Genomic DNA, 25,036 nt, shown 5'->3' with positions numbered 1-25,036 from the left:
AGGGCCACACCCTAGCAGTGGGCATGGCCAAAGTGGGCATAACCATTTCACATTTGCTCTCCCTCATACACGCATACGCACCACTACACATACAGGAAGAGCTCAGGGCAGCAGAAATGGCAGCAGGACCACCACAGGAATTGTGATGCAAAACTGGTCCTTAGACCAGGAGGCAGGCCTCCATGTGGTTTCAGAACCCTAATGCAGCTTATGACCATTTGCATGGATGTGTGTGGATCAGGTCCCCAGGCAGAGAGTTTCCCTCTCCTGTTCTACATGAACAGAAATACTACAGCTGTCTCACGGTACGTTGCGGCGTACGCCGCATATGATTTGTCATATGATAGGCAAACAGAAATCTATTTCTAAATGTCAGAGTTGGCAGATGTGTATTTTATGACACACAGCCAATTTGCACTGCACTGTTGTCTGATTATCTTACATGGTCCCCTAGAGATGATGTAGGCACAAGGAGAGAGTTCTTAGCAAGCCATAAGGTTGGACATTAAGAGGGATAGATGGGCCATTATATGGAAAAGAATAGGAAGAAGGGGAGGGTGTTTTATAATGGTGCAAGATGTGAGAAACAACTTATGTGATCAAAGGGTCTTTGAAGTACACAAGAAGTGGAAAGTACTAGCTACTTTTCCAGGCAGCCTGCAATTGTATACTTCCTGTTAACCTACTGTAAGTTTGCATATGGTTGCTCTTTGAATTCACATTAGTCCTTGCAGTATCTTTAGTTACATTATCAATGCACGCTGTATGCCTGAAACTCACAAAGCTTAACCACAGCAACTTAAATTATATTCATTAGAGTCTCAGATATCATAGAAGCTCACCCAAATTAAGAGTTGCATTGCTTATGTGAATGGATTCACCCATAGGATTTCTTCAAATAAGCAGAAGTCCAATATGATGTCTGAACCAATCCACAACTTGGAAATATGCATTTGTGAGATGTTTTGGGCAGTCATAAGCCATATGAACAAGTTTTTAAGACTACAAATGAATCACTGACCGCAAAGAAACTGGGTGGGTGTACAAGCGAAACTTCATCTTCTGACAGCGAAGGAAGATTTACATTTGGGTTCTGATCTCTCCAAAGAAAGCTTGTAAGCACAATTGTGTCTTTTGTACATTCCACAGACACAGATTTCAGAAGAACCTCTCAAGCACACTTTGAAGGGACTTTCACATGTGACAGATAACACATCTCCCAGTATTAATTGGGAGTTCCCATGGTTGAGTGTGATGCTTTAAAATATAGGAAGATCAAATTCAACATATGTTAAAAGATGTTGTTATTGTTAGCATGCACAGGAAAGCAAAACCATAGCCATTTAGAATGCTGGTGCCCAATCTATATAAACCAAAAACCAAATAGAAAGATAAAAACTACTAACATGGAAAACTTGTCGACCCACCTGCAGCCTGACAGCATGTTCATGTTTCCTCTTCATGTCGTTAATATGCCACGCCACTCTCTGCATCGTATCTATGGCTTCTAAAACCACATCATAACCTTCAGTGTCCTTGTCAAGGTGGTTTTCTATCTCCTAGTAAATAAGCCAATGAAGAGGGAACTATTTACAACTCATAGAGGTCTGCAAAAATGTTTTGATGGTAAACTATGGTTAATAATCTGACACTTAGCCCCTCCCAACTGCAGCTCACTTCTTTTGTCTCTACAGCAGAGTTCCCTGGTCTATAAAATATGCAGCACAGAACCCCTTACCCTGCATGTGAGAGATTTTTCTTCAGCCCCATTTTCCCACTGATAGCCACCTCCATTGTATATGTCTCTTTTCCCTTTTTCCAAACCCCTCTTGATTCCAGGATCCTGATAATGTAAAGGCACTGTGTTATACTGGGATGGAGAAAGAAAAGTTGGACGAGACTGGCATATCCTCTGCTAACAGCAAGCACACACAATTAGTGACTGATCAAGCCCACCAGATACATATTGTGGCATGCCAGGTGTGTGACATTCTGGCCACTTTTGAAGTCTCAAGCAAGCTGCAAAAAATAGGTGGCTTGCTGAGCCTTTGATGGGCTGCCCTAAATGGCTAGTGGATTGTATTTGATTTCATGAGCCATAAGTAATATAGGCATCCTTACAGCAACTGCATTACTCTGCTGTGTTATAGTAGCAGCTATCAAAGCAGAATTTATTAGCATCCAATAAGACAAATGAGTCAGTCATTCAGTATGCTTTCTTGCCTCTACTTTTGGCTACAGAACCTCAGTTTGATAATTACATCCAAGCATTAGACTTAGGCAGACACTACAAATTAAAATTTCTGGACTCTGAAATGTAGTTACCGGTATAATCTCCTAATTGAAAGCACATGATAACCATTAAAAAGAAACCAGATTTCTGAAAATATTGTTAAAACCATGGGAAAGAAAGGAAGAGATATGTAATTTCTCTACCACCATGCATGCATGCAAAAAGGGGGGGGGGACCTTTTTGTTGGGCTTAGATGACTTCATACAGGCCCACCCTCCTCACCAGCTGCCCTTGTCTGGAATTGAAACTACACTTTTAAACACACCAGAATGAGCACAGTATGTAAAGATGTACAGAAGAAGAAGAAGAAGAAGAAGAAGAAGAAGAAGAAGAAGAAGAAGAAGAAGAGTTGTTTGGATTTGATATCCCGCCTTTCACTCCCTTTAAGGAGTCTCAAAGCGGCTAACATTCTCCTTTCCCTTCCTCCCCCACAACAAACACTCTGTGAGGTGAGTGGGGCTGAGAGACTTCAAAGAAGTGTGACTGGCCCAAGGTCACCCAGCAGCTGCATGTGGAGGAGCGGAGACGCGAACCCGGTTCCCCAGATTACGAGACTACTGCTCTTAACCACTACACCACACTGGCTCTCTTCAGGACTGCACTGCACTCTTTTTATGAAAATATGTATAGGTCTGTACTGCATGTTTTCTGAAGAAGCTGCAGCATCAGAAAAGAAGCTGTTTGATGAGCACAGGAGGGGAGAAAGATGGAGAAAGGGGCAGGAAGGGTTGGAAATTCAACATCTGCAGAAGCCTAGCATGTCAGGGTGAAGGCTAGGTTACAGTACTTCTTTCTGGCATATGAGCTTTCATCAGAAAGTTTGTGCTTGCTTGTTTTTTGACTGCAACACAAAAGCGTAGCTACACATTATAGTATTTGCACTCTTCAGCAGGCCTCCTTCAAACTAGGCACTTTACTTTTGAATAAAGAGCAGCTGCTGGCCCAATGTGAAACACACTGCTGATCTGGACTGCCACCCCATGCCAGGTTCCTGTTGACTATCTGAAGAGGAGGCACTTAAAATGACAACATACGTGCAAAAGAAGGTGATACTTCAGTATCCGCTGAACAGGTTTTAAGAGGTAAGATCCTAAAGGTAGAGAATGTTGTAAAGCTTCTTGTCTCTCTCTGAAAAACTTGGCCAGGGACTTGTTCCTCATGCATTCGGTAAGTACAGCCACTGACCTGTAAAACAAATCAATAAAGCTCTCAGAATTATTATTATTATTATTATTATTATTATTATTATTATTATTATTATTTTAATCCTATATTATACAGAATTCCACAGCTTTGGATGCATGATAGGTCCTACAAGTGACTGCCTGCTTAGGATCAACTTCAAGCATTATGCATTTCTTGTGCAAGATAAACAGGAGTGTTCTGTGAAGTTTACAAACTTGTGATTGCCGTGCATGCATTCCACACAAGTAACAAGTCTTAGCATCCTACTTTCAAAATAACTGATTACCATGCAACATAATTAAAATAAGCATAAAATTACTTGCTTGCATTTTCTAATGGGCAAGGAAGCATTCATCCTCTTTGCCTTACTAATATAATCCACAAACAGTAAAGCATACCGTTTAGATTAAATGTTAGTCTGAAGCATTATGGTCACATTCTCTATTCACCACCTTTCAAATGATAAAAGGGAAAGAGCACACACAAAAATAAGGTACTCCTACCTTGGATAATTGGTGCAATACTGTGTATATATGTGGAACTCTTCACTCTGAATATAAGGAAAAGGGGGGAAGCTGATTTAGTATATTGATTTTATTACAGCTCCCTAGAAATTCTGAAACCAACACTTATTTGAAAGCAGTAAAAAAATCCCAACATATTACAAAATTTTTTTTTAAAAATTACTCTTCTGTATTGATAGGCATGTAATTCATTAGCTTTATTCCAGTCTGCATGTGAATTGGATTGGAAACAGATTTTTAAGTAAGTTTTTATTGTTGATGCTTTTATTATTTTTTAAATGATAAGCATTTAAAAAGAAGCAACAAAGCTGACTTGTGCCAAGTTTCCCTGCAGCCATTTCTTATTTGCTACAGGCAAGTATTGGTGCTATACAGAAGCTTATTTGAAAGTGTACATACAATGCCACCATTTGGGTTTCCCCCCTGTACAATCTTCAGGAATAGGGAACAGGATTTCCCATTCTGCACCTAATGCACTTTTCACATAGTTCCAAACACAAGGAGCAGCTCCTGAAGACTCGAGAACAAAACAAAAAGAACAAAAAGAACAAAACAAAAACAGACTAATTCTGTAATTTCAGCAGTTCGTAAGGTCTATTTAATGCAAACCATTTTGCTCTGCACCAACATGGGATGCGGATGGTGCTGTGGTCTAAACCACTGAGCCTCTTGGGCTGAGCCTCTTGGGCTTGCCAATCAGAAGGTCGGCGGTTTGAATCCCCATGACCGGTTGAGCTCCTGTTGCTCAGTCCCTGCTTCTGCCAACCTAGCAGTTCGAAAGCACATCAAACTGCAAGTAGATAAATAGGTACCGCTCCAGCGGGAAGGTAAACGGCATCTCCATGCGCTGCTCTGATTTTGCCGGAAGTGGCTTAGTCATGTTGGCCACATGACCCAGAAAAACTGTCTGCGGACAAACGCCGGCTCCCTCGGGCTGTAAAGCGATATGAGCGCCGCAACCCCAGAGTCATCTGCGACTGGACTTAACTGTCAGGGGTTCTTTACCTTTACCTTTAACTTCAACATACATTCACATGCAAGTTGTAACATGCAAATAAGATGACTGCAGTTACAGCTAGCCCATTGTCATCGTCAGAGCTAAGGGAAAGGGCTGTCATAAATGCAATTTGCTTTACTCAGGAGCCTCCAGTTCACACCTTGTTTTGTTTAGGGCAGCAGATGCTTGAAGATGGTCACCTGTTGCTCAGTCTTGTCTTGATTGGGGGATGGTGATAAGGATTTCTGTAGTGTTTCACAGTTTGTGATAAGGTACATGATAAGTGTGTGGTAAAACATAAGCTATCTGCCTTTTTTCCTTTTAGGATTAGTAAAAACTCCTTATCCTGCTTAAAATGCAATCCAGTGACAATCCACCCAATAATTATGGCAGATTACAGCTGAGCCTCTGCTGATATTTTATCTTTTATTTAAGATGGGAAGACTTACAGCTATCTTCACTGGCATGAGACACAATAAGCTTGCATCACAGCCTATGTCATGCACACGCTTTTAAAAACAACTCCAGCTATAGCGGAAACCTTCACCTACAAATAAGTAGTAATCAAGTGAAACCACAATCTGCAACAGAGACGTTACAGTCTGTAATTCACTGGTGAAATCCAGTCACATTCTAGTTATCACATGTAATGGGGCAGGGGCTACCAATGGCTTCTCAAATGCAGAATTCAATATTAAAATTATACCCAAACTGTAAATAAGAATTTAAAAAGAAAGTATGAAAAAGCAGAAAATAGCAGTCTAGCTTACAATAACTGTGCTTAGATTTCATAGTTATTAAATCATAATGTTATGAGTTGGGGGGAGGATAGGCTGTATGTTGAGACCCTTCTAAGTTCCATCAAACCTGCACTTCTAGTTTGCATTACTATACAGATAATGTATTCCTGAACCTGTAGCAAGATCCTCTGATGTTCAACAAGAGCTCAGCAACATGGCCAGCAGAGAGCCATAAATACTGTAGACCATGAAAGTGTTAACATCATGCAGTACTTAAAACATAGAAATCTGTGTATATTTTATTTTTAGGCATATATATTTCCAGATGATTCTACTGTGTGAAGTTTAACATGACAAATAAAATCTCTCTTGTAAAAAAAAAATAAAAAAGAGGGGGTGAACGGGAGAGTGGAAGATGTGAAACAGATGCAGTTAGCTCACAACTGCCTTGAACTTTCCCCTTCTGATTACCAGCTGAAAGGACAAAACTGTCCTCTTATTTCTGAATCTAAAAGACATAAAGCCCATGGACCAGAGCCAAAAGTTTGGACATCTGCCTCTCTTAAAGCACAGTACTGTTAGTTCAAATGCCTCAGTCAACCACAGCTGATAAGAAGAATGAAAAAGGATGTTCCAATCACAAAGCCAAGAAAACTAACCATATCCACACTTGAAGAAAATAAGTACAATTCTTCTGAAATGCAATAATGTATTTGTCACTTGAAACCTGAAGCAAAATCCAGACTGAACTGGAAACATTTATGCTGCAGAGCTTCAAGTTTCAAAACTAAATGGCATTTGTCAGTATATTTGCAACACAGTAAGGAGAGCCCTGGCCAAGTCCCACCACCACCCAAGAAAGTAAACTTGGTATAATTCAAGACATAAAGTCTTGAATTATACCAAGACTGAATGCATGGGGGAAAGCAGACAGAGAGGAGAACTTCCAAGTTTCCTAGACTGTCCTTTCTAACCTAACCCGTGCTGACCTTCCTCAGGTGCCAGACTGAAACTCTTAGAGTTGCTGACCTCATTTCCTACTTTCTACTCCTACATCCTCACCAGCTGCATTTGTAAACTATGGCATGGCTGAATCAGGTGGAGGAGGCAAGAAGAAAAGAAGTGTTAACTATGTGTTTCACAACTGATGTTGCAACATGGCAGCGTAAAGCAGGACCCCGTAAGGACATTAAGTACAGGGTCTAAAATTACGTAGCTGCACCTTGGTCCTGATCAGACCTTGGCCTGTTCAGCTTCAGCTAAGGATCACCTTATGTACCTACGGAGCATGTTCAGGAACCATAGAACTCATTTCACCCTAGATGGAATGGAATGCTATTACCATAATATATATATATATATATATATATATATATATATATATATATAAAAGTTAAAGGACCCTAGACAAAGGTGACTATGGGGTTGCGGTACTCATCTCACTTTCAGGCCAAGGGAGCTAGCGTTTGTCCACAGACAGCTTTCTGGATCATGTGGCCAGCATGACTAAACCGCTTCTGGCACAACGGAATACCATGACGGAAACCAGAGTGCACAGAAACACCATTTACCTTCCCACCACAACAGTACCTAATTATCTACTTGCAGCGGTGTGCTTTCGAACTGCTAGGTTGGCAGGAGCTGGGAAAGAGTAATGGAAGCTCACTCCATCACAGGGATTCGAACTACTGACCTTCTGACTGGCAAGCCCAAGAGACTCAGTGGTTTAGACCACAGCACCACCGACGTCCATAATATAAAACATGAGCAGTCACGGTAAAAGAATAAATCCTACACCAAATACAAGAAACAGCTGAGAATAGCACCATGTAGAATACTGGTGACTTCATCCACCATTCTCTGAAGCAGAATGTGGTTTCCAGTCCACATAGCCAGGTTGCAAAGCTGGCACATTGGATAATCAGATATGAATTATAGGAGCTGGATAATTACGTGCAGTCTTTGCAAAAAAAAAAAAAAAAAAGTGTTAACAAAATCACTCAGGCAACTCATTACTCATACCATGGGATACCATATATGCAGTAACAGAAATGTACAAGCAGTCCACATGTCTTGAGAGAAATTCCCACTCACCATTGCCACTTCAAAGGTTGTGGGGAAGAGGGGCATTAGAGATAGTCCTTTATATGAGAACCTAATTTCTTCCTGTTTACTCAAAAAGGTTTCTTATACCAGAGTTTCATAGTAAATGTGAGATTATGTCACACACCACAATAATTTGAATTACTAACAAATACGGCATGCAACTATGGATTTTTTTTAAAAAAAATCCTTTTGACAAATGTGTTCTCAGTCTATTTTATGACAGTTCTAGAGGAAAATATTTAAAATATTAAGGATGATAAATACAGCTTTAGCCCAAAGAGATGAGTCACATTTGCTTTTCTTCCTTTAAATGTAATAATATACAGGAATTTAGCAAAAGCTGTAATGATCTGAGACACAGATGTACAATTGTACAGCTCTTAATCATTTCAATAAGTCTGTCCTGGTAGTGATCTGTGAGGAAAAAGGAAATGGTCTCAAAATGTTTTCATAGTTCTTGATCTGTTCAGAAATATTTAGGGAGGGAAGGAAATAATATATTTTAATGTCCATAAAAAAATATTTCTTTTAACTTTGAAAAACTTTACTACACAGCTAACTCAGTTGCAGACGTCTGGGAACTGACTGAATCATCCTGAGTTTTATATTCAAAGAGGCTGTAACATGCTATAGCTCAGATCAATATCACCTTAGTATTACTCACCTTAGAAACAAAACATTCTGCTATAGCTACAGGATCATTTTCACAGTTTTCCAAATCTTGCAGAAGTTCACTAGTTGACACAAAGAAAGAAAGAAAGAAAGAAAGAAAGAAAGAAAGAAAAAAGAAAGAAAGAAAGAAAGAAAGAAAGAAAGAAAGAAAAATTGCATTTTAAAAATAAAAATATGGAGAACCACACACTGATATATACCAGCTACAATCAAAATAAGCATTGCACTTGACATAATATTTGAAATAAAGTAGCCTGGTTAATATTATGACTTGCTATAGGGCTAAGTCCTCATTAGTTATTTGGGTTACTAATATTCTAACACTTCCTTTATTCTTATGCAGCATTTGCCTTCGTTTGCCCAACATGCCTTCACCATTTTGCTTGTACTCTTGCCTCTACCACCAGTTCTGTCTTTCATTAAAAGACAGCCAGTTCTTTTCTGTACTGACTACGAGAAAGTGGGAGCATGGAACTTGCGCACCTCCGCAGCGGCGGAGGAAGCCGCTGCGGAGCCTGAGGCGGCGCGCCCATAGGGGCAGGGCAAGCCACCCATAGGGGTGGGGTGAGGGTGGGGCACACTGCGGGGCCTCCGGAATCTGCCTGCCTCCTCCCACTCAGCTGCACTACAGCTGGGGTGTGGGTAGGCAGCGGGCCAACCATTTGGGCAGCACAGAGCCAGCGGGTGCCCAAGCCACTGCATCTCTCCCAGGAGAGATGTGTGGCTCGGGCGCACTGCAGGCCCCACGGTGAATGCTGCCTGGCATTTTGTCACCCCCTCTCAGTGGTGACACCCGGGGTGACCAGCACCCACTGCACCCCATTCCTCCGCCCCTGCACCTCCATAGTGTGGCTCTTTTACAAACATCACCTTTCTGCATCTCTGTCGCTCTCTTTCACACAGAGAGAGTATTGTGTAGCTTAAAAAACCTTGAATGGGAGGGGCAACACAAACATGCAGAAGAGCATGAAGAGCAGCACTAGGGAGGCCTTCCATGCACAAGCACAGTGATCCATGCACGTAGCACCCATAGTGCTGCTGTATATTATGGGGCCACATGCCTATCTCTCTCTCTCCTATTGAGGAAGGATTCTCTCTCTAGCCACTTCGGTTGCTACTCCCTTCTCAATTATGTACAAAAACCCTTGAATCACAACGAGGAGAAAAAACATAAGTCATTGCACTGCTTACACTACTTAGGAAAGGTGGAAGAGAGGCAGCAAAGTATAAAATGGTTTCCTGCACCAGGCCATACGCTCAAACAACCCTGCCCTGTTGTGTTTATAAGCAGGCTCTCACGTGAGAGCTGTTCTTTTAACTTTTGACACGCTGGTAGCCAAATAGATTTTGACATTAATTGTTGCTGTAAGTGGATGCATGCTTATTTTTAAACAAAACTGAGTGGATAATTAGCAGGGTGAGTTTATAAGATTTACAGCAGATTTAGAGGCACCAAAGATAATCAGGATTGCCACAGTCTCATTAGTCTGCTGTTGGGGAGGAAATATCAAAAGCATCCATCAGTAACTGAACTTACAGTTACAAACCTGATTCTTTGCATTTCACTTAGCAGGCCCTTTGAGATCAGTGAGGTTGTTGCTACGGAGCAGGCATAGGCTTGCAACATCCAGTACAGACTAACACAGTGCGCACAGTTGTGCTTTATCCCCACCCCAACTCTTTTGATTTGACTGTGGAAGAAAGAAGCATATGTCTCTGTGTATCATATTTAGCCTAACCTTCGGCATGTGATCCTAACCATAGTTACTCAGAAATACATTCCACCAACTTCCAGGGAACTTTCCCCCAGGTAACTGTGAAAACAACCCAGGTCTTATTGGGTGCAGGTTGCATACAATGGGCAAGTTGCTGTATATTGGCTAGGAGATGAATGGCAGATTCATCCCAGTGAGACAGGGAATGGCAAGCATTCACACAGCTACACAGCAGCTTATGACGGGGAATGCTACTTTTGGTTGTGAAAATAATGTCAACCAGCAACTCCAGTGAGGAACCTACCTCACAGTACTGTATGTTCTTTACAAGAGGAGGAAAATGGGCATTAGCTTAAAAGGTCAGTACAGTTGTGCCAAGGGGCATCTTGGCTAGTTATCCTTGATCATCTAATTTGAGTGGGTTCCCGGCATCCCTTCACACTTTGTCTCATTAGCTATGTTCTCGTTCCCACATTTCTTTATTTTAAGTCATGGCCTATTTAATCCCTGTGCTTGGTGCCCACAGCTCTGTACTTCCTGTTCCTGCTTACAATTACCCTTTCCTGAAAGAGTTGCATAGCATTGGGGAGGGGGGCTGTTTGTAAAAATATTATTAGGTCCTTGCATCTCTGTAGGATCAAGACATTACCGAATAGTAAAGGGAGGGAATCACTCCTTTTCTCCCAGTCCAGGCAGAATGTTAAATTTTACAAATGAAGAATAGCAAGTGGCTTCAAAGAATTAATAATCCAAAGCTGACTGTCATTTTTCAAATGCCCTGACAAGTCTGTGCCATGCCTAGTGAACTTCAGGCTGCCAAAAACTGAAAAAGAGAGAGAAATGCAGTAAAAAGTCTAGCAGCCAAAACCACTTAGAGGGCCATTATTTTACACGTCTTTATCTTTTAATTTAAATTTCATGTTTGTATGCATTGCCTGGCACTACTTAGCAAAGGCTTTTCTTGACAAGAAGCCAATAGGTCAAAGTAGAGAAATCGTTCAGTATTGCATGTCTGCAGAAATGACTACGTAAAATGTTTTTAAAAGGGGCATACATTTAAAAAGAAGGGGCAGAAACCAATGCCGGCCAACTCTTGATGCAAGATAACAGTTATCTATGCCAGCAGCACTTTACACTAAAGCCCATATTAGATCTTTGACCCTGTAGTCCATCGCTCTTTAATTACATAAGCTAAATATGAACATGGAGCACTATTGCAATATAAAGCTACATCGTCAGATGTTTAATCTCTGGACTAGAAGGGTAGTATTTGTGGGTGAACAAGTGCATGTGCACAACTGAACTGTTTTGGGAACCAACTATGGAGGAATGTGTACTTTTATGCTATCTTCATCTACACCACAAAATCTGACAAAGTAATGACTGGGTATTCAGCTTGTTATCCCCATGATTCCACGACATTCATCTGCAAAAGCTAATTAGAGGTAGTTGAAGGTAATTAGAAAAAGAAATGGAAGGGTTCTTCTTACCTTCAATGAAAATAAGCAGTGCAGGAAAATGCAAATAAATAAATAAAAATAAAACCCCAACAACACCCAGAAGTATGAAGAGGACCTCTCTGCCTGAAGCAAAAGCTTCCTGCCTAAAGAACTGGTACAGAAACTCACCAGCAGGTATTGACAGATTGGTCTTCCCTTGCTCAGGGCTGCTGCCTGTAAATTGTTTGGGGCTGCTGCCCAAGTGAGGGAAGGTTGCCTTCGACTGACCTTCATTTACGGGGGTTGGAAGCTGAGAGGACTGTTATGCAGTGGTTCCACTCCTTCCTCCTAGGCCATGTCCAGAAAGTGGTGTTGGAGGATGAGAGTCTGGACCCCTGTAGGGTGCCTGAGGGCTCTGTCTTCTCCCTCACGCTTTTCAACATCTATACAAAGCCACTGAGAGATATCTTCAGGGGATTTGGGCTGGGTGTTCACCAGTATGCGGATGATACCCAGCTCTACCTCTCTTTTAAAACATGCCTCAATCCCTACCCATTCATATGCAGGGCTTATTCCAATGGCACTTGTTCCAATGGCAGTTGGGAACTCCCGTAAATGTCTTGTGCTAGCATTTGTTTTCACAGCACAGATACCTTTGGGGGGACTTTGGCCTGAAGCACCAACCACCCCTATTTTAGTATTACTTTAATATTTAATCTGTTGGGGGGAGTGCACGAATGAACAAAAGCTTGGATTTGTGGTCCCCAGATGTTTTCATTTAAGTCCAATATTTACTCACCTGTTGAAATGGTAGATATCTTTTATGTTTCCAAACAAAGCTGATCGTTCCTCCATCCCCAAAGAGAGCTTGGATTGGTCAGTGATACAATCAAGGTAATCCTATGAAATAAATGAAAAGGGTTGTCTTAAACATGTCTGCTCTTTTCTTCCTCAGTAAATGGAACTATCTTTAATTGTGGAAGAGGACTCTGCTCCAGATCAATTTCACTTTATATTACACTAATCCCTTCAGTAGCGCCACACTGAACAGTCCTTCCATTATGGAAAATAACAATACTTATCTGTTCACCAATACCAAAGGAATAAACCCAAAGACTGAATGCTTTGCTGCTCAGACTGTGCATGTTTTTCAAGCTGCAACGTATTCAGATTTCACCCACAGTGACAGCTTAATTATCTCCATTAATTACTCAATAAGGTCAATGACATCTTCCTATATTAAGCAGGGTTTCTTTTAAAAACAACATAAAGTATCATCACGAAAGCACATGCACTTCATACAGATAAGAGGAGACCTGGAAAAGTATTACTATATTTCAGAGCTATTGAAAAAGTACTTTTAAAACTCTCAAACACAATGCAATATAAACGTCCTGGTTCCCAGTTTATAAAGAACAAGGTCTCTCTTCTTCTGCAGCCCCCACCTGGTATACTAATGAGAAACTGCATGTGCTTGGGAACATATTGCAGAGAAGATTCATTCGCATGCTATTTAGTTGTGGAGATTACATTTTAGGTCACACAAGCAAGAGAGTTATAAACTAATTGGGGAAGATTTGCTTTAAAACAGTGATTTGCAGGTTACCAGACAGGCCCTTCCAGAACTGCAGTACCAAGAGTGGTTTAACCAATGCTTTTTTTTTTTCTAAAAAGATGTTTAGGGGTACTCTCATTTTCCTACTCATATTGAAATACTGCTCCTCAATGAGACCAAACTTAAGATTCACAAAATGTTTAGGGGTATGCGTACCCCTGTGTCCCCCCAGAAAAAAGCACTGGGCTTAACAATCAGTCCCTCTTCACGAGGATCTCTGGGAATGACAGCTCTAAGAGAGGAATAAGGGTCTCCTAACAGCTCTCAGGACCCATACCCAACTACAGCTCCCATAATTATTTGGGGGAAACCATGATTGTTTAAAGTGGCATCATATTGTTTTAAATCTGTGGTGCTAGTGGGGTTTTAGTGTACAAACTGACTCCATTGAAAAATACTGCTTCGGGAGACTTTGAGTGCCAAAGCTCTCTCATTGGTGTTAGAACTCGAAGTCGTCCTGATATTATGATAATCAAATACCTGTGTGAACTAGCATTAAAACTACTATTTAACACAACAACAAAAGGCCTAGTGTGCTTCCATAACATTTATAAAGAAACTCTGCAGGAGAAAGGAAAACAATAGACTAAGAGTGAGAACAGCTGGAACCATGTTAACAAAACCCTGACATGATCCTGAGCCTGAGGGTTTAGACAACGTGTGGTGGCATTTTACCAATGGCAACACAACATTCCATAGCACCAAATTCAAGGGATTCTGGGAAATGTCAGCTACACCATGAGGATCTTGTTATATGGTAACTGAATTCCAAAACCCACATGAGAGAATCAGATAAAAACAAAGGGGAAACTTATTTGAGAAAAATCACTGGGCATGTTCACAACAGGTTTACTTTTCTAAATAATTTGATCGTTTAAACAAACAAGCAAAACAAAATATTGTAGCACCAAGAACAGCACATAAAGATGAACATGAGTTCTTAACCAGTTCTGTCCACATATAAGCAGGTTTTGACTTCCAGCACCGAAGAGCAATTTTATATCTACACACCGAGGGCTTTACAACAAGGAAGCTCCATGACATTAAACATTCTGGCATACATGATCTACACCTCTACATTCCATTCCACCCAGCCTCCATTAACTTATGACCTCATCATTAAATCTGTTCTCTTAAAATATGTTTGTGCATTAAGTCATTATAACAATGTCCCGGGGGCTTCCCAAAACTGTGTGTGACCTTTTGTTTTCACTCACAGTCTCCCTTGGAGCAGAGACTTAAGAGGCTTCATGAAGCAGAAAGGATTGCTCCACACACACACACACTGCAACCTGGGTCAAAAGGGTGGAAAAAATGAGTACAAAACAGGAAAAGCTCATTCCCAGTTGTAATTTCTAGCACATATTTGCGTTCAATAGAATGAGATGTAACAAAGTGGGCCTGCCCTAACAACAACTACAGACCAACAGCAACCAGCTTTTAAAAAGGGACAAAAACTTATATAGAAACCTTACTACTTTAAAGTGGTTCATAATTTGCTTTTGTAAGAGCAAATGTTGTTTGATGTGAAAAAGAACAAAAGCGGAGGTAGCTAATGAGGTCCATCCAAGTGATGTTTTCCTATCATTTCTGTCCCTTGGCAATGCTGGTGAGTTAGAGTCCAACAATAGTGGGAGGGCACTACTTTGACTAAACCACACTAAAATATCATGAGAATACAGATGCCTGTATTGCAATGATACATAATGAAACACACAATATATTGTACTACATAATATCTGTATAGCCAAAGTACCTGATGATTGCTTTATAAGCAGGCTGGTCAAATTATCTGTTGGATATTTGGCACAACCATCAATAGTTTTGGACAAGTATTTGTAAGTGAAATTACTGAACTAGTCTACCTAAATTCTGATTCCTGCCCCCCAGACTTCTGGCATCTGGCTAGCCACAAGATAATGTCACCATATAACACTACAAAATAATCTTCAGAGAACTATAAAAGCTTTACATTGCACAATAAACACTGGGCAGGAAATGGGTAAAAAAATAAATAACTGCATCAACAGGGTTAAAGGAGAGTGTGTTATTTCTTTTAACAGAACTTCAATATCCTCTTTCCTCAGTCTGCAGTTCACCTCACACGATACAGAGCTACTTGTGAGGCCCTTTGGATGTTTCCCTACCAAACAGCTGATTAGAAGGGTTCCCTGTGCATCTTTCAGGTACTTCTGGGGAACAGGATTGCATAGTACACCTGTGCACAGGTCCACACATCTGTGTGCTTTGCAGAGAGATGCAACTTATACCCTATTGGCAGGAAAAACTTATTTAGCCCAAGGGCCATAGTCCCTTCTGGGCTTTTTCGCTGGTTAGGTTCAATTCTAATCCTTCTAACCTCCTTTGGGGTAGGTTTGCAGGTATGGCAGAAGGAAATAGGATCTGCCCATGTGATGCCCACCTGGTAGAAACTCTAGCTCACATGGCCCTTAAATGTAAAATGTATGATGATCTCCGCCAACAATTTTTAGACCATCTATGTATTCCAACATGGAAACCAGAGACAGAGTTTATATGTTTCTTATTACAGGGGAGAGACCAGGAGCTCACCAAGAGTGTAGCTAAGTTCCTCTATTTGATTTTCTGTCGCCCAAGTACACTACAGGATCCTGCCCTTGCTGGAGACCCACAAAGATGAAATAGATTGCTCGCCTCTTCTTCCCTTTGGCAAATGACTGTACTGTTGAAATGGTGACGAGATCGCACTGGCCTGTATATTTTGAATGTTTGTATGTGATGCCAGTAAAGGTTTGATGATGATATTCCCTTCTGGACAACTTGCTGAGGGTCACATGTCAGCGGTAGGCAGGTCCAGGGCAGAGGCAAATGGCAGAGTAATTAATGTAAACGTTTCCTTCGTATAGTAGGCTAGTTTCTACCCACCCACCCCTCTCCATTCTCTATCCAAGTAAGCAAACAGTTCATCAGAGTTCATGGACAAATTCCAGCCAAGCAAAAGCACTTAAGGAGTATATAATGCAGAGGTGGTGAGCAATGTGCATGGAAAGGTCTACAAGTCATAACCACTTTTTCAGCTGGCAGGGGCTGGAAAAAAGTTGTTGGAAAACTCTTAGCAGGCAGTAGGTTGTGAGGGTTGTGATAAGAGTGTGACAAGAGAAGGAACAAGTCAACTTTCTCATGATCATGAAGTGTAATACAGCAGATGGAACCAAAACAACAACAACCCAGTCCCCAGAGATGCATCGTTGCATCATGTTATGCCTGGTCATTTAATAGCTCTGCAAACTCAACCTGGAAACAGAAATGTCATTTAGAAATAAACTTGATCTCTCAGTGAGTCTCTGAAGGAAAATGATCAAAGCTATGCAACAAAGATTCTGGGTTTTTTTCTGTTTAAGAATTCTTTGACCCTTTAAGGTCAAACAAAACTACAGCGGCAAACAATGTCACAGCAGCTGCAAGCATATGAAGCCATAATAAAAAGGCTGGAAACTCCCTAATCGCATAGCTGGCAACCGTCATAATGAAATGGTCTATGAATCTTTATTAAAGCTATCAGAGCCAAGTCTTATTGTCTCCCTGAAATTACAGCAAAACATTCACTGCTGTTTCTGGAGAAGAAAAAGGAGAAATGTTATCTTTTTTGTGTTTTATTTATTTTTTGGGGGGGAGCATAGGTGTTTTGCCCTTTTTTCTGTGTGTGAGGGGGAGTGTCTTAGCATCGCTAGTTTTGAAATGGGTATTTCTTAGTTTCTTAGATTGTCAAATATGCTCCCTGGGCATCAAAAGGTTAGGGACCTCTGTTCTATAGCCCAAGCAGCATGATAAACATGGGAATGTCTGAGTTCATAGGTGTAAGCCCCAGATGTAGGAAAGGTTTGGGCATACACTGTGGGGAAGCATAATATAAGGCATACACACAAAAAATCAATGTGAGAAAAGGACTGTGGCTTTCCCATGCTATTTTCTCAGCCATGTAATAGTGAGGACATCAGATCATTTACTATTCATAGCACTGAGAAGAAAGCCTGTTAAAAGATTACTGTGTCTCGCACATCAACAAAGCTGTATCAACAAAGACACTTCAGCCACAGAAACAGAATATGGGAATTAACTAGATTATTAACACATTTATCACTTGCTATATAAACAGTGCTTACCTGAATTGAGAAACAGGTTTAGCAAGAGGCAATAGATGGGCAATTTTGATCACTTTCTCAGACATGGAAACAAAAACAATTCTTTGTTTTTCAATATTTATGTATATATAAAATAGTCCAATAATGGGCTTGGTTTAAGCATTTTTGGAAGACTATAGATTAAAAGCCTTTTCCCAGCTCTATGAAAAAATATGCAGAGTTACAAAAGATCAGGCTTTGTTTCTATACAGCTAGCCTCTTTCCTCAGTATTTTTAAGTTTCAAATTTAAATAAAGCATGTTATAAGAGCAAAAACAGACCATTTCCTAGTGAGATGCTAATGTCAGGAGGCAGAGAACTGAAGCAACACATACTTGCAAATTAAGTGTTATCCTAGGCTATATTTGCTTTAAAAAACCTTAAAATAATGCTTATCACTACAGATATTTTTGAAACGGTTGTGCAGTCACACCAATATAAATCAATAGCCATGATCAGGACAGCTTAATCGGGTTCAGATCAAATACACTTGAAATAACCAAACTAACAAATTGAATTTCAATAGGGACAAATGTAAGTTTCTACACAAAGGCAGGAGGAACCAGCTGCACAAATATAAGATGGGGGACACCTGGCTTGTCAGTAGTACAGTCATACCTCAGGTTGCGTCTGCTTCAGGTTGCGTGTTTGCGTCTCGCGTCCCACAGCAACCCAGAAGTACTGGAACGGGTTACTTCCGGGTTTCGCTGTTCGCGCATGCACAGAAGCGCCAAATTGCACCACACGCCTGTGCAGACGTGGCGCTTCGAGTTGTGGGCTTTTCACGTTACAGACGGGCCTCTGGAATGGATCCACTTTACATGTGAAAAGGATCTAGGGGTCTTATTTGACCACAAGTTTAAAATGCATCAACAGTGTGTTGCAGCAGCAAACAAAAGCTACTTAATGCTATTCTAGGCTGCATCAATAGATGTACAGTGTCCAGGTCAAGGGAAGTAATAGTAACACTATATTCTGCCTTGGTCAGACCACACCTAGAATACTGTGCGCAGACATGGCGCTTTCCCCTGCGTCCTCTTCGGCTAGCGGCTGGAGCTCCGGAATGGATTCCGGTCGCAAAACAAGGTACGACTGTATTAATGACCCTTTCAATCATAAAAAAAAAGAACAATACTGAATCGCTTCTATCTACTTTCCAAGGTGATTTAGTAAATTTAAGGAGGTGATGGGAATCCACAAAACCAATTCATCTATAATACACAACAACCCTTAATGTCACACTTGTGATTGGCCTTATTATTACATGTTACTCTAACAAGAAATATAGATCTGCATGTTGCAAAACTATGCTATCCCATCTATAAAATCTATTAAACCATAGTTTACTTCCTACAGAGAAGAAAAACCATGCTTCTTGACCCAGTCCAGACTTCCCTATCCACTTGAAAGGTTCAAAACGTAACCATTACAATGTCAGATACCCCAGGAATTATATGTGGGGAAAAGGATAAGATCTCTTGAATTTAACCCATGGGGTTACTCTTTGGAAATCATTCCTGCCAAGGTATCCTCATGTGGGTGAACCTCAGTCCATGGCAAGCTGGGACGCTACACTAACCAAGAGCAATACATGTTGGAAGTCAGATTTTGTATTTTGCAATGGTAATTCATAAGCAGGTCTCCATGATGTATTCTAGACCCTTCTAGGGACATCCTGCACAGGCTTATCAAGAAGAAAACAGTTGTGCAAAATGGCTAGTTGACAATTATACAAGCAGCAACCTGCTTACAATAAGATAAAATCATTAGAATGCTATTGCCACCAAACTTACACTCTGTTTATTTATGTTTCTCTAAAGCAGCAGCATCATTTAGTTTTGTTAAGGAATAATTTCGGGGCGGGCGGGCTCGGCGGCTAACCAGTTGTCCTGTATATTGCATTTAACATTCTCTTCCCTTCCTTCCTAATAAAAGAACCAGAGATTTCCAAAAGCTGAAACAGATTAACTCTCACCCTTTTTTTATCTATTTTGATTTGCATACACAATAGTGCTTGCTAGTCAGCCAACCAACCGTTTGGTTGAGTGATCCATTCATTGCTAACAAGAGCAGCAAGTACAACAGTGTTAATCTTCTGGGGCAATTCTATAGCTCAATACAGTTAGGAGTGCCAGCAAACTGTCTTTTCCACTCGGAAGGTGTATAAAAAAAGATTAAGGGAGGATCTGTAGAGCATTCATTTATATTACTGAAGAATTACATACCAATTTGTGTTGTGGCATCCCACCCAGCTGTTGAAATCAGCTTTGAGCTATTACAGGCAACTTTGAAATATTCTCCAATGGTCAGGATTAAGAAACTGGCATAGTTACTTTTGACTATTGGTGTACATCCGGGGTGTGTGTGTGTGTGTGTGTGTGTGTGTCTGAGAGAGAGAGAGAGAGAGAGAGAGAGAGAGAGAGAGAGAGAGAGAAAGATCCAGTTTTGCTGAGTTTCTGCCAACCGAGGCAGAAACAGAAAAACACCGAAGATCTGGAATGATGCAGCCATCTCCTTCCCAGTGGTGCTTGACCTGGAGCAAAGCTCCAAGCGCATCCTCTGCCCAGACCAGCAACCTAATCACAGCTACAGAAGAAGACTGAGCAGTAACATTTCATTGGAACCCAACTTGTATGATGTCTAAGAATCATATGGTCATCAATGTTAATCATCACTAACACTTCAAGGGCATACAGCCAATGTAGGATTAAACTCTGTTCTCCTGCCCATTGGCTGACATCACTGTGCGGAAACAACATGGTAGGCCAAGGTTGACTGACAGGCTGGCGTCTCCTCACTCCTGCACTAGCAGGTTATGCCCCATTCAGTCACTGCTACTCTGCATTGCAGAGGGTGTCATGTGGGGAGCCTGCTGTATTTAAAGCCCTGCACGAGCAAGGATGAGTATAGCAGGGTCCTTACTGAAGACCCTCACCCTCTAACATGTGGAAGGTGGCTTGGTTGGGTGGCAGGGACACCTCAGTGTCGGGCACCAATGAGTACATTCACTCTCTCCCTCATCATAGCACCCCTTTAATGCTTGAATAGGACTATAGCAGAAATTGCTAACCTGGGGCTCTCCCAAATGTTGCTGGGATCCAGCTCCCATCAGCCCCAGCCAGGATGGTTAGGAACAAAGGGAGCTGCCAGCAGCTTCTAAGATTAGCCACCCCTAAGCTGTGAGCTCACCAAATTTTGAAACCAGGTTTTGAAACAGTTCAAAATCTCGGTTAAGAATGAATGGGGTTTGTCTTAATTTTTCTAAGCTGTCTTAAAAACAACACCACACAATTCATGGAGCACAGGGCAAATGAAACACCTGAGTCTAGCACTGCTAGAGGATATACCTATCAATCTGTGTTTGCTTCTCTGTCCTACAGATTTCATACAACCTTGTCAGCAAATATTTTTTAAGGCTCAACTGCCCTCGAAAAACAGTAATGCCTACCTCTGCATATGTTGTAATGGGCCTGTGGCTTCGAAGGGCATAATTATTCAAGTGTGCACCTAGTCTTTCGAGCTGCGTATACATTCAAAGAGAAAATGTGAGCTGGGAGACAGGATTCTGTGGCCACAATAGCAGTCCTTCCTTTTCCAGGTGATATGAAATACTTTAATCACACCACGGAGAATGCCATCTTACTTCTAATTAGCTACTAGATGATTATACCACTTGTCATACAGCTAAGCATGTTCATGACTGCCTTCCCAGGAGGCCAAAGCGAAGGTAAAGCCTCTAACATTTTAGCTGCTTCTGACAAAGTCAAGCCGATTGCCACAGGGCAGACACTGCTCTGCATTTTTGCTTGATGTAGAGACTACTTTCTGGGATAAAGCATGCTGCATGGACAAAGTAAATTCCTAAGAAGGATAATTGACCCCAAATATGAGGCAGCCCCAAGATGAGAGGAATCGTGTAGTGAAACCGCCATTAATACTGGCAACCATGTAAAGCACTACCCACATGCCACATTTACTAAAACTGCTCAGCAGGGGCTCAGCTAACAGCTAGAAAGCAAGAACAGTCAGTGCAATGTTTTTTCAGACATGGCCTTTTAAAAGCCACGTGGTGTCTTCAACATCAGTAATTGAGGAACGTTTCAAAAATCTCAGCACATGTACAAAAGCCTGAGACACTATGTTCTTCTCAGTCTCTATCTGAGCCTGCTTATTGCTACTCCAATTCTTAACTACTCCTCAAAAATAAGAAGAGGCAGAAAAAGGATACCACCAAAAGGTGTTTTTAATTCTCATGGAAATCTGTAATAAACCAGGTCAACCAGGTCTAAAATTATGACTCTTCCTTTATGCCAAATATGTTCCTACCTTCCATTAGAATCTCAAGAAAATATAGTTTTAGAGTGAATTGAGAGTCACTACTGAGTAGACAGCTAGCAAGAAATGCATCTACCATCACATAAATTAATCTTAGCAGGAAGCACTAAAATTGTGGGAGGAATTGGTGATATGGTTTAGGACACAGAAGGTCACCCATTCAAGCTTCACGTGCCTCTTTCCTTTTGCAGCCTCCCCACTGTTTAAAAAGAGACAGAAGGGGGACTGAAAGGTTAAAGTGGGAAGGAGAGAGCAAAGCCAAATTGTGAGCCCTGAAGCATACAGACCCCCTGTAATTCAAACATGTCTAAGCTGCCCTAAGCCTTGATGAGCTGCTGCAGGATGTTTTGTCTCCTGCATGCTGCAACACTGCCAGAAGGGCATCAAAACCAGCAGAATTTCCCATAATTTGGATAAAGCGGCATCTTCCAGCAATAGCAGTGCCTGTGAGCCTCCCTCTCCACTGGCAGAGAAGCATTGTACCCCTTCCCAAGGCTACTCGGGAAGGAAATGTAAGATTGCAGCTTAAATCAAATATAGCATTATTTAAAAAAAAAAATAAATCTCTAATATCCAGCACTGGAGGTCACCAATGTTATCTCTTAACATGTGCTCATGTTTCCAACTGGCAGTTATTTTATGCTCTATAAGTTAGTAAACACTGTTTTTATTGTGAAAATAAGAAGAATTGAAAACTGGGTTAGCAGCTGTATTGAAATTTCTAAACCCTATTCAGATCTATGCAGGACAAGTATGTTGGACATAAGAATTGCTTGCTTTAGCAGTTTTATTTCATTCTTGTTTAAGAACCTTTAAAATGCCTTCCATATAGATGGTTTTTACTATAAACCAGCAGTTAAAGAACCTAATGCAACTGTGCAGGAAAAGACTTGTTTCTGGGGATTAATTTTTTTTAAAGAAAACATGCCTTTGTATATCAAACCTTGATAATCTTTTTTGCCTTGCTGTCTGCTTTTTTGTGCCATCATCAGACTAGTATTTTCTTTTCCGGATTAGTGATGTACTTAACAGAGAGAATTGCCCGAAGCTACACATTATAAGATTTCCAGATTATGTGTTTGTCTCTATGATTTGTGTCTGCACTGGACAGGAGGCCAAAGAATCATAACTGACAAAGCAATAAATAAAAAATAGTTCACCTAGGAGCATGGATATGGGAACATTTGGAAGAGCTGGTCACACATTCAAGAATTCCACATTATACCAAAAAGAACATTCAAATTCCACATTTGTTTGATCATAGAGAGAACTGGATATGATACGTGTGGTATTAATACTCAGCAGAGGCAGGAAGTTTCCAGTCACTGGTGGAGTTCCATCTCCCTTGGCCACTCAAGGTTTATGATATCCTTGTGGCTGGAGGCCCACTGCTGCACCTAAAAGTAGGAGCACCTTTCACTAGCTCTACATAATAAGGAAAACATGGTGTGCGCGCACATCCCAGCAACTTTGCTGGGGGTGATGGTAGAAGAAAACAGCTCTGAATACCAAGTACCATTTTAGAGAAACCGTAGAGATTCATGAGAGATTCTATGAACATTGGAACAGGAGCAGTTTATAAACCCTGATGACAAAGAGAAATGAGTTGAGGGCAAAACTATTCAAGAGATTTTGAAAACATGATACAGTCAATGCTAGAAAATATCTAGCAAACAATGAATGGTTTTGTAAAACCCTACTACAGGAGCTACTACCAGCAATTCATATTGCCTGTCCAGGAAGACGCCTCTACAAATAGAATTATGCTGCTGTCCCAATATCATAACTGACAAGAGCATTTATTCACCCACAGAAAGCTGACTGAGCTGCCCACCACAACATACCAATTCAGTGCAAGACTTGCAATAAAGCCACATGCTCTTGGTATTGTTTGCAAGTGGATTTATTTTGCACATTGTCCATCCCATTAGGGTTTAAGAGTGATCCACTTACCTTCATAATACTTTTTAAATCCTGCACATACGTCCTCTCTGTCTCCAGGATTTCTTGGACCACTCTGTCAACGTACAGGAGCTTTGGGCTTGGAGGCTCAGCGATCAAGGACATGACACAGTTTCTGCTACTTTCCTTAGAGTCAGCTCTCCGTGGCATACTTGGCCTTCTCCCAAGACTTCCGTCAGAGGTCTGCTCCTTTGGAGGGTTGTTTTTTCTCAGCTCCTTGCTGGAAAATCGCTGGGCCGGGCTCAGCTCTAGCTTTATGGCCCCTGCTTCCTTATCCTGGTTGAATAAGCCCAGGTGATTGTTTGAAACTAGCGTTGTTCTGCTGCCAAAGGAACAGTGGCTATCCCTGGAGGATGCAGAAGATGAGGTGGAGCTGAAGCTGACAGGACGGTCACTGTCTGACAGTTCCATGGTCTTAATCCCACAATAGTGGAAGTGTCCGTCTTCTCTGTGCAGGCTCTCCCCTGTTGTCTTGGGGGTCGTGCCTACCATCACAGGAGGCAGCACGGCAAGAGGCAAATGGTAGCCATCTTTAAGGGGAGGAAAAAGAAACAATGCCTTTGTTAAATAAAGCGTCATTATCATTGAGTCTCCTCCCCAAAAAGGGAGACGTCCAACCTGCTTACCTTTGACAGCTATTTGAAATCATCACTCACAGTCCCAATTTACTATAATAAACCAGCTTCCCTAGAGTTTCTCCCTAGACACTTCCTTGAGGCCTATATAAACAGCCATTTGACTGATTACTTGTACTGAGAAAGCATACCTTACAGCAGGCATGTCCAAATTTCGTTTCAGAAGCCGAATGCGGCCCGCTAGTCGGGTTTAATCAGGCCCCTGTGGCAGTCTGGCAGTTTATTTCCTGGGGTAAAATACTAAAAACTTCAACCCTAAAAAAAAGCTCAACAATTTCAGTCCTAATAAAAACTCAACAACAACCTCAATCCTAAAAAAAGGGTTAACAACTTTGGTCGACCCTTCGGTCAGCCCTCACGGGCCTTCACTTCATCAAATCTGGCCCTCTTTGAAAAAAGGACACCACTGCCTTACAGGTAAGGAAAGCTTCAATAAGTTGGCAAAAAAGCTAGTGAAACATTTGGTGGGCTAGTAACAGTTGTAAACTGGTTTGTAGAATTTCTTTGTATGTTTTCCACTGTACTCTTTTCCTCTCTCTTTCCTTCTTGATACTGTATGCGGACAGGAGAGCTTTCAGATTTAAGTTTTATCTTTATATATTATGGGGATGAGATTATATTCCACCCCTCTTGTTTGGAGAAGGAACACTCAAATTAG

At 41.2% G+C, this 25,036-nt stretch overlaps 1 protein-coding gene across 6 annotated transcripts in view; it reads right to left on the bottom strand.

The window, feature by feature from the left end:
* The window catches only part of LOC308473090 (pleckstrin homology domain-containing family G member 1-like), a 104,797-nt gene that overhangs the window by 14,067 nt on the left and 65,694 nt on the right, over positions 1-25,036 (bottom strand). For all 6 annotated transcript variants that reach the window (XM_080998358.1, XM_080998359.1, XM_080998360.1 and 3 more), the window contains 6 exons: positions 23,735-24,273; positions 12,471-12,571; positions 8,510-8,579; positions 3,982-4,028; positions 3,328-3,478; positions 1,428-1,559 (listed from right to left, as the gene is read on the bottom strand). In XM_080998358.1, coding sequence (XP_080854484.1) covers positions 1,428-1,559; positions 3,328-3,478; positions 3,982-4,028; positions 8,510-8,579; positions 12,471-12,571; positions 23,735-24,273 — 1,040 coding nt within the window. The remainder of the gene's footprint in view (positions 1-1,427; positions 1,560-3,327; positions 3,479-3,981; positions 4,029-8,509; positions 8,580-12,470; positions 12,572-23,734; positions 24,274-25,036) is intronic.

This window comes from Podarcis pityusensis, assembly GCF_964106645.2.
Source record: "Podarcis pityusensis genome assembly, chromosome: 3".
In the NCBI taxonomy this organism is placed as follows: Eukaryota; Metazoa; Chordata; class Lepidosauria; order Squamata; family Lacertidae; genus Podarcis; species Podarcis pityusensis.
This window is presented reverse-complemented; position numbering and strand designations above follow the sequence as displayed.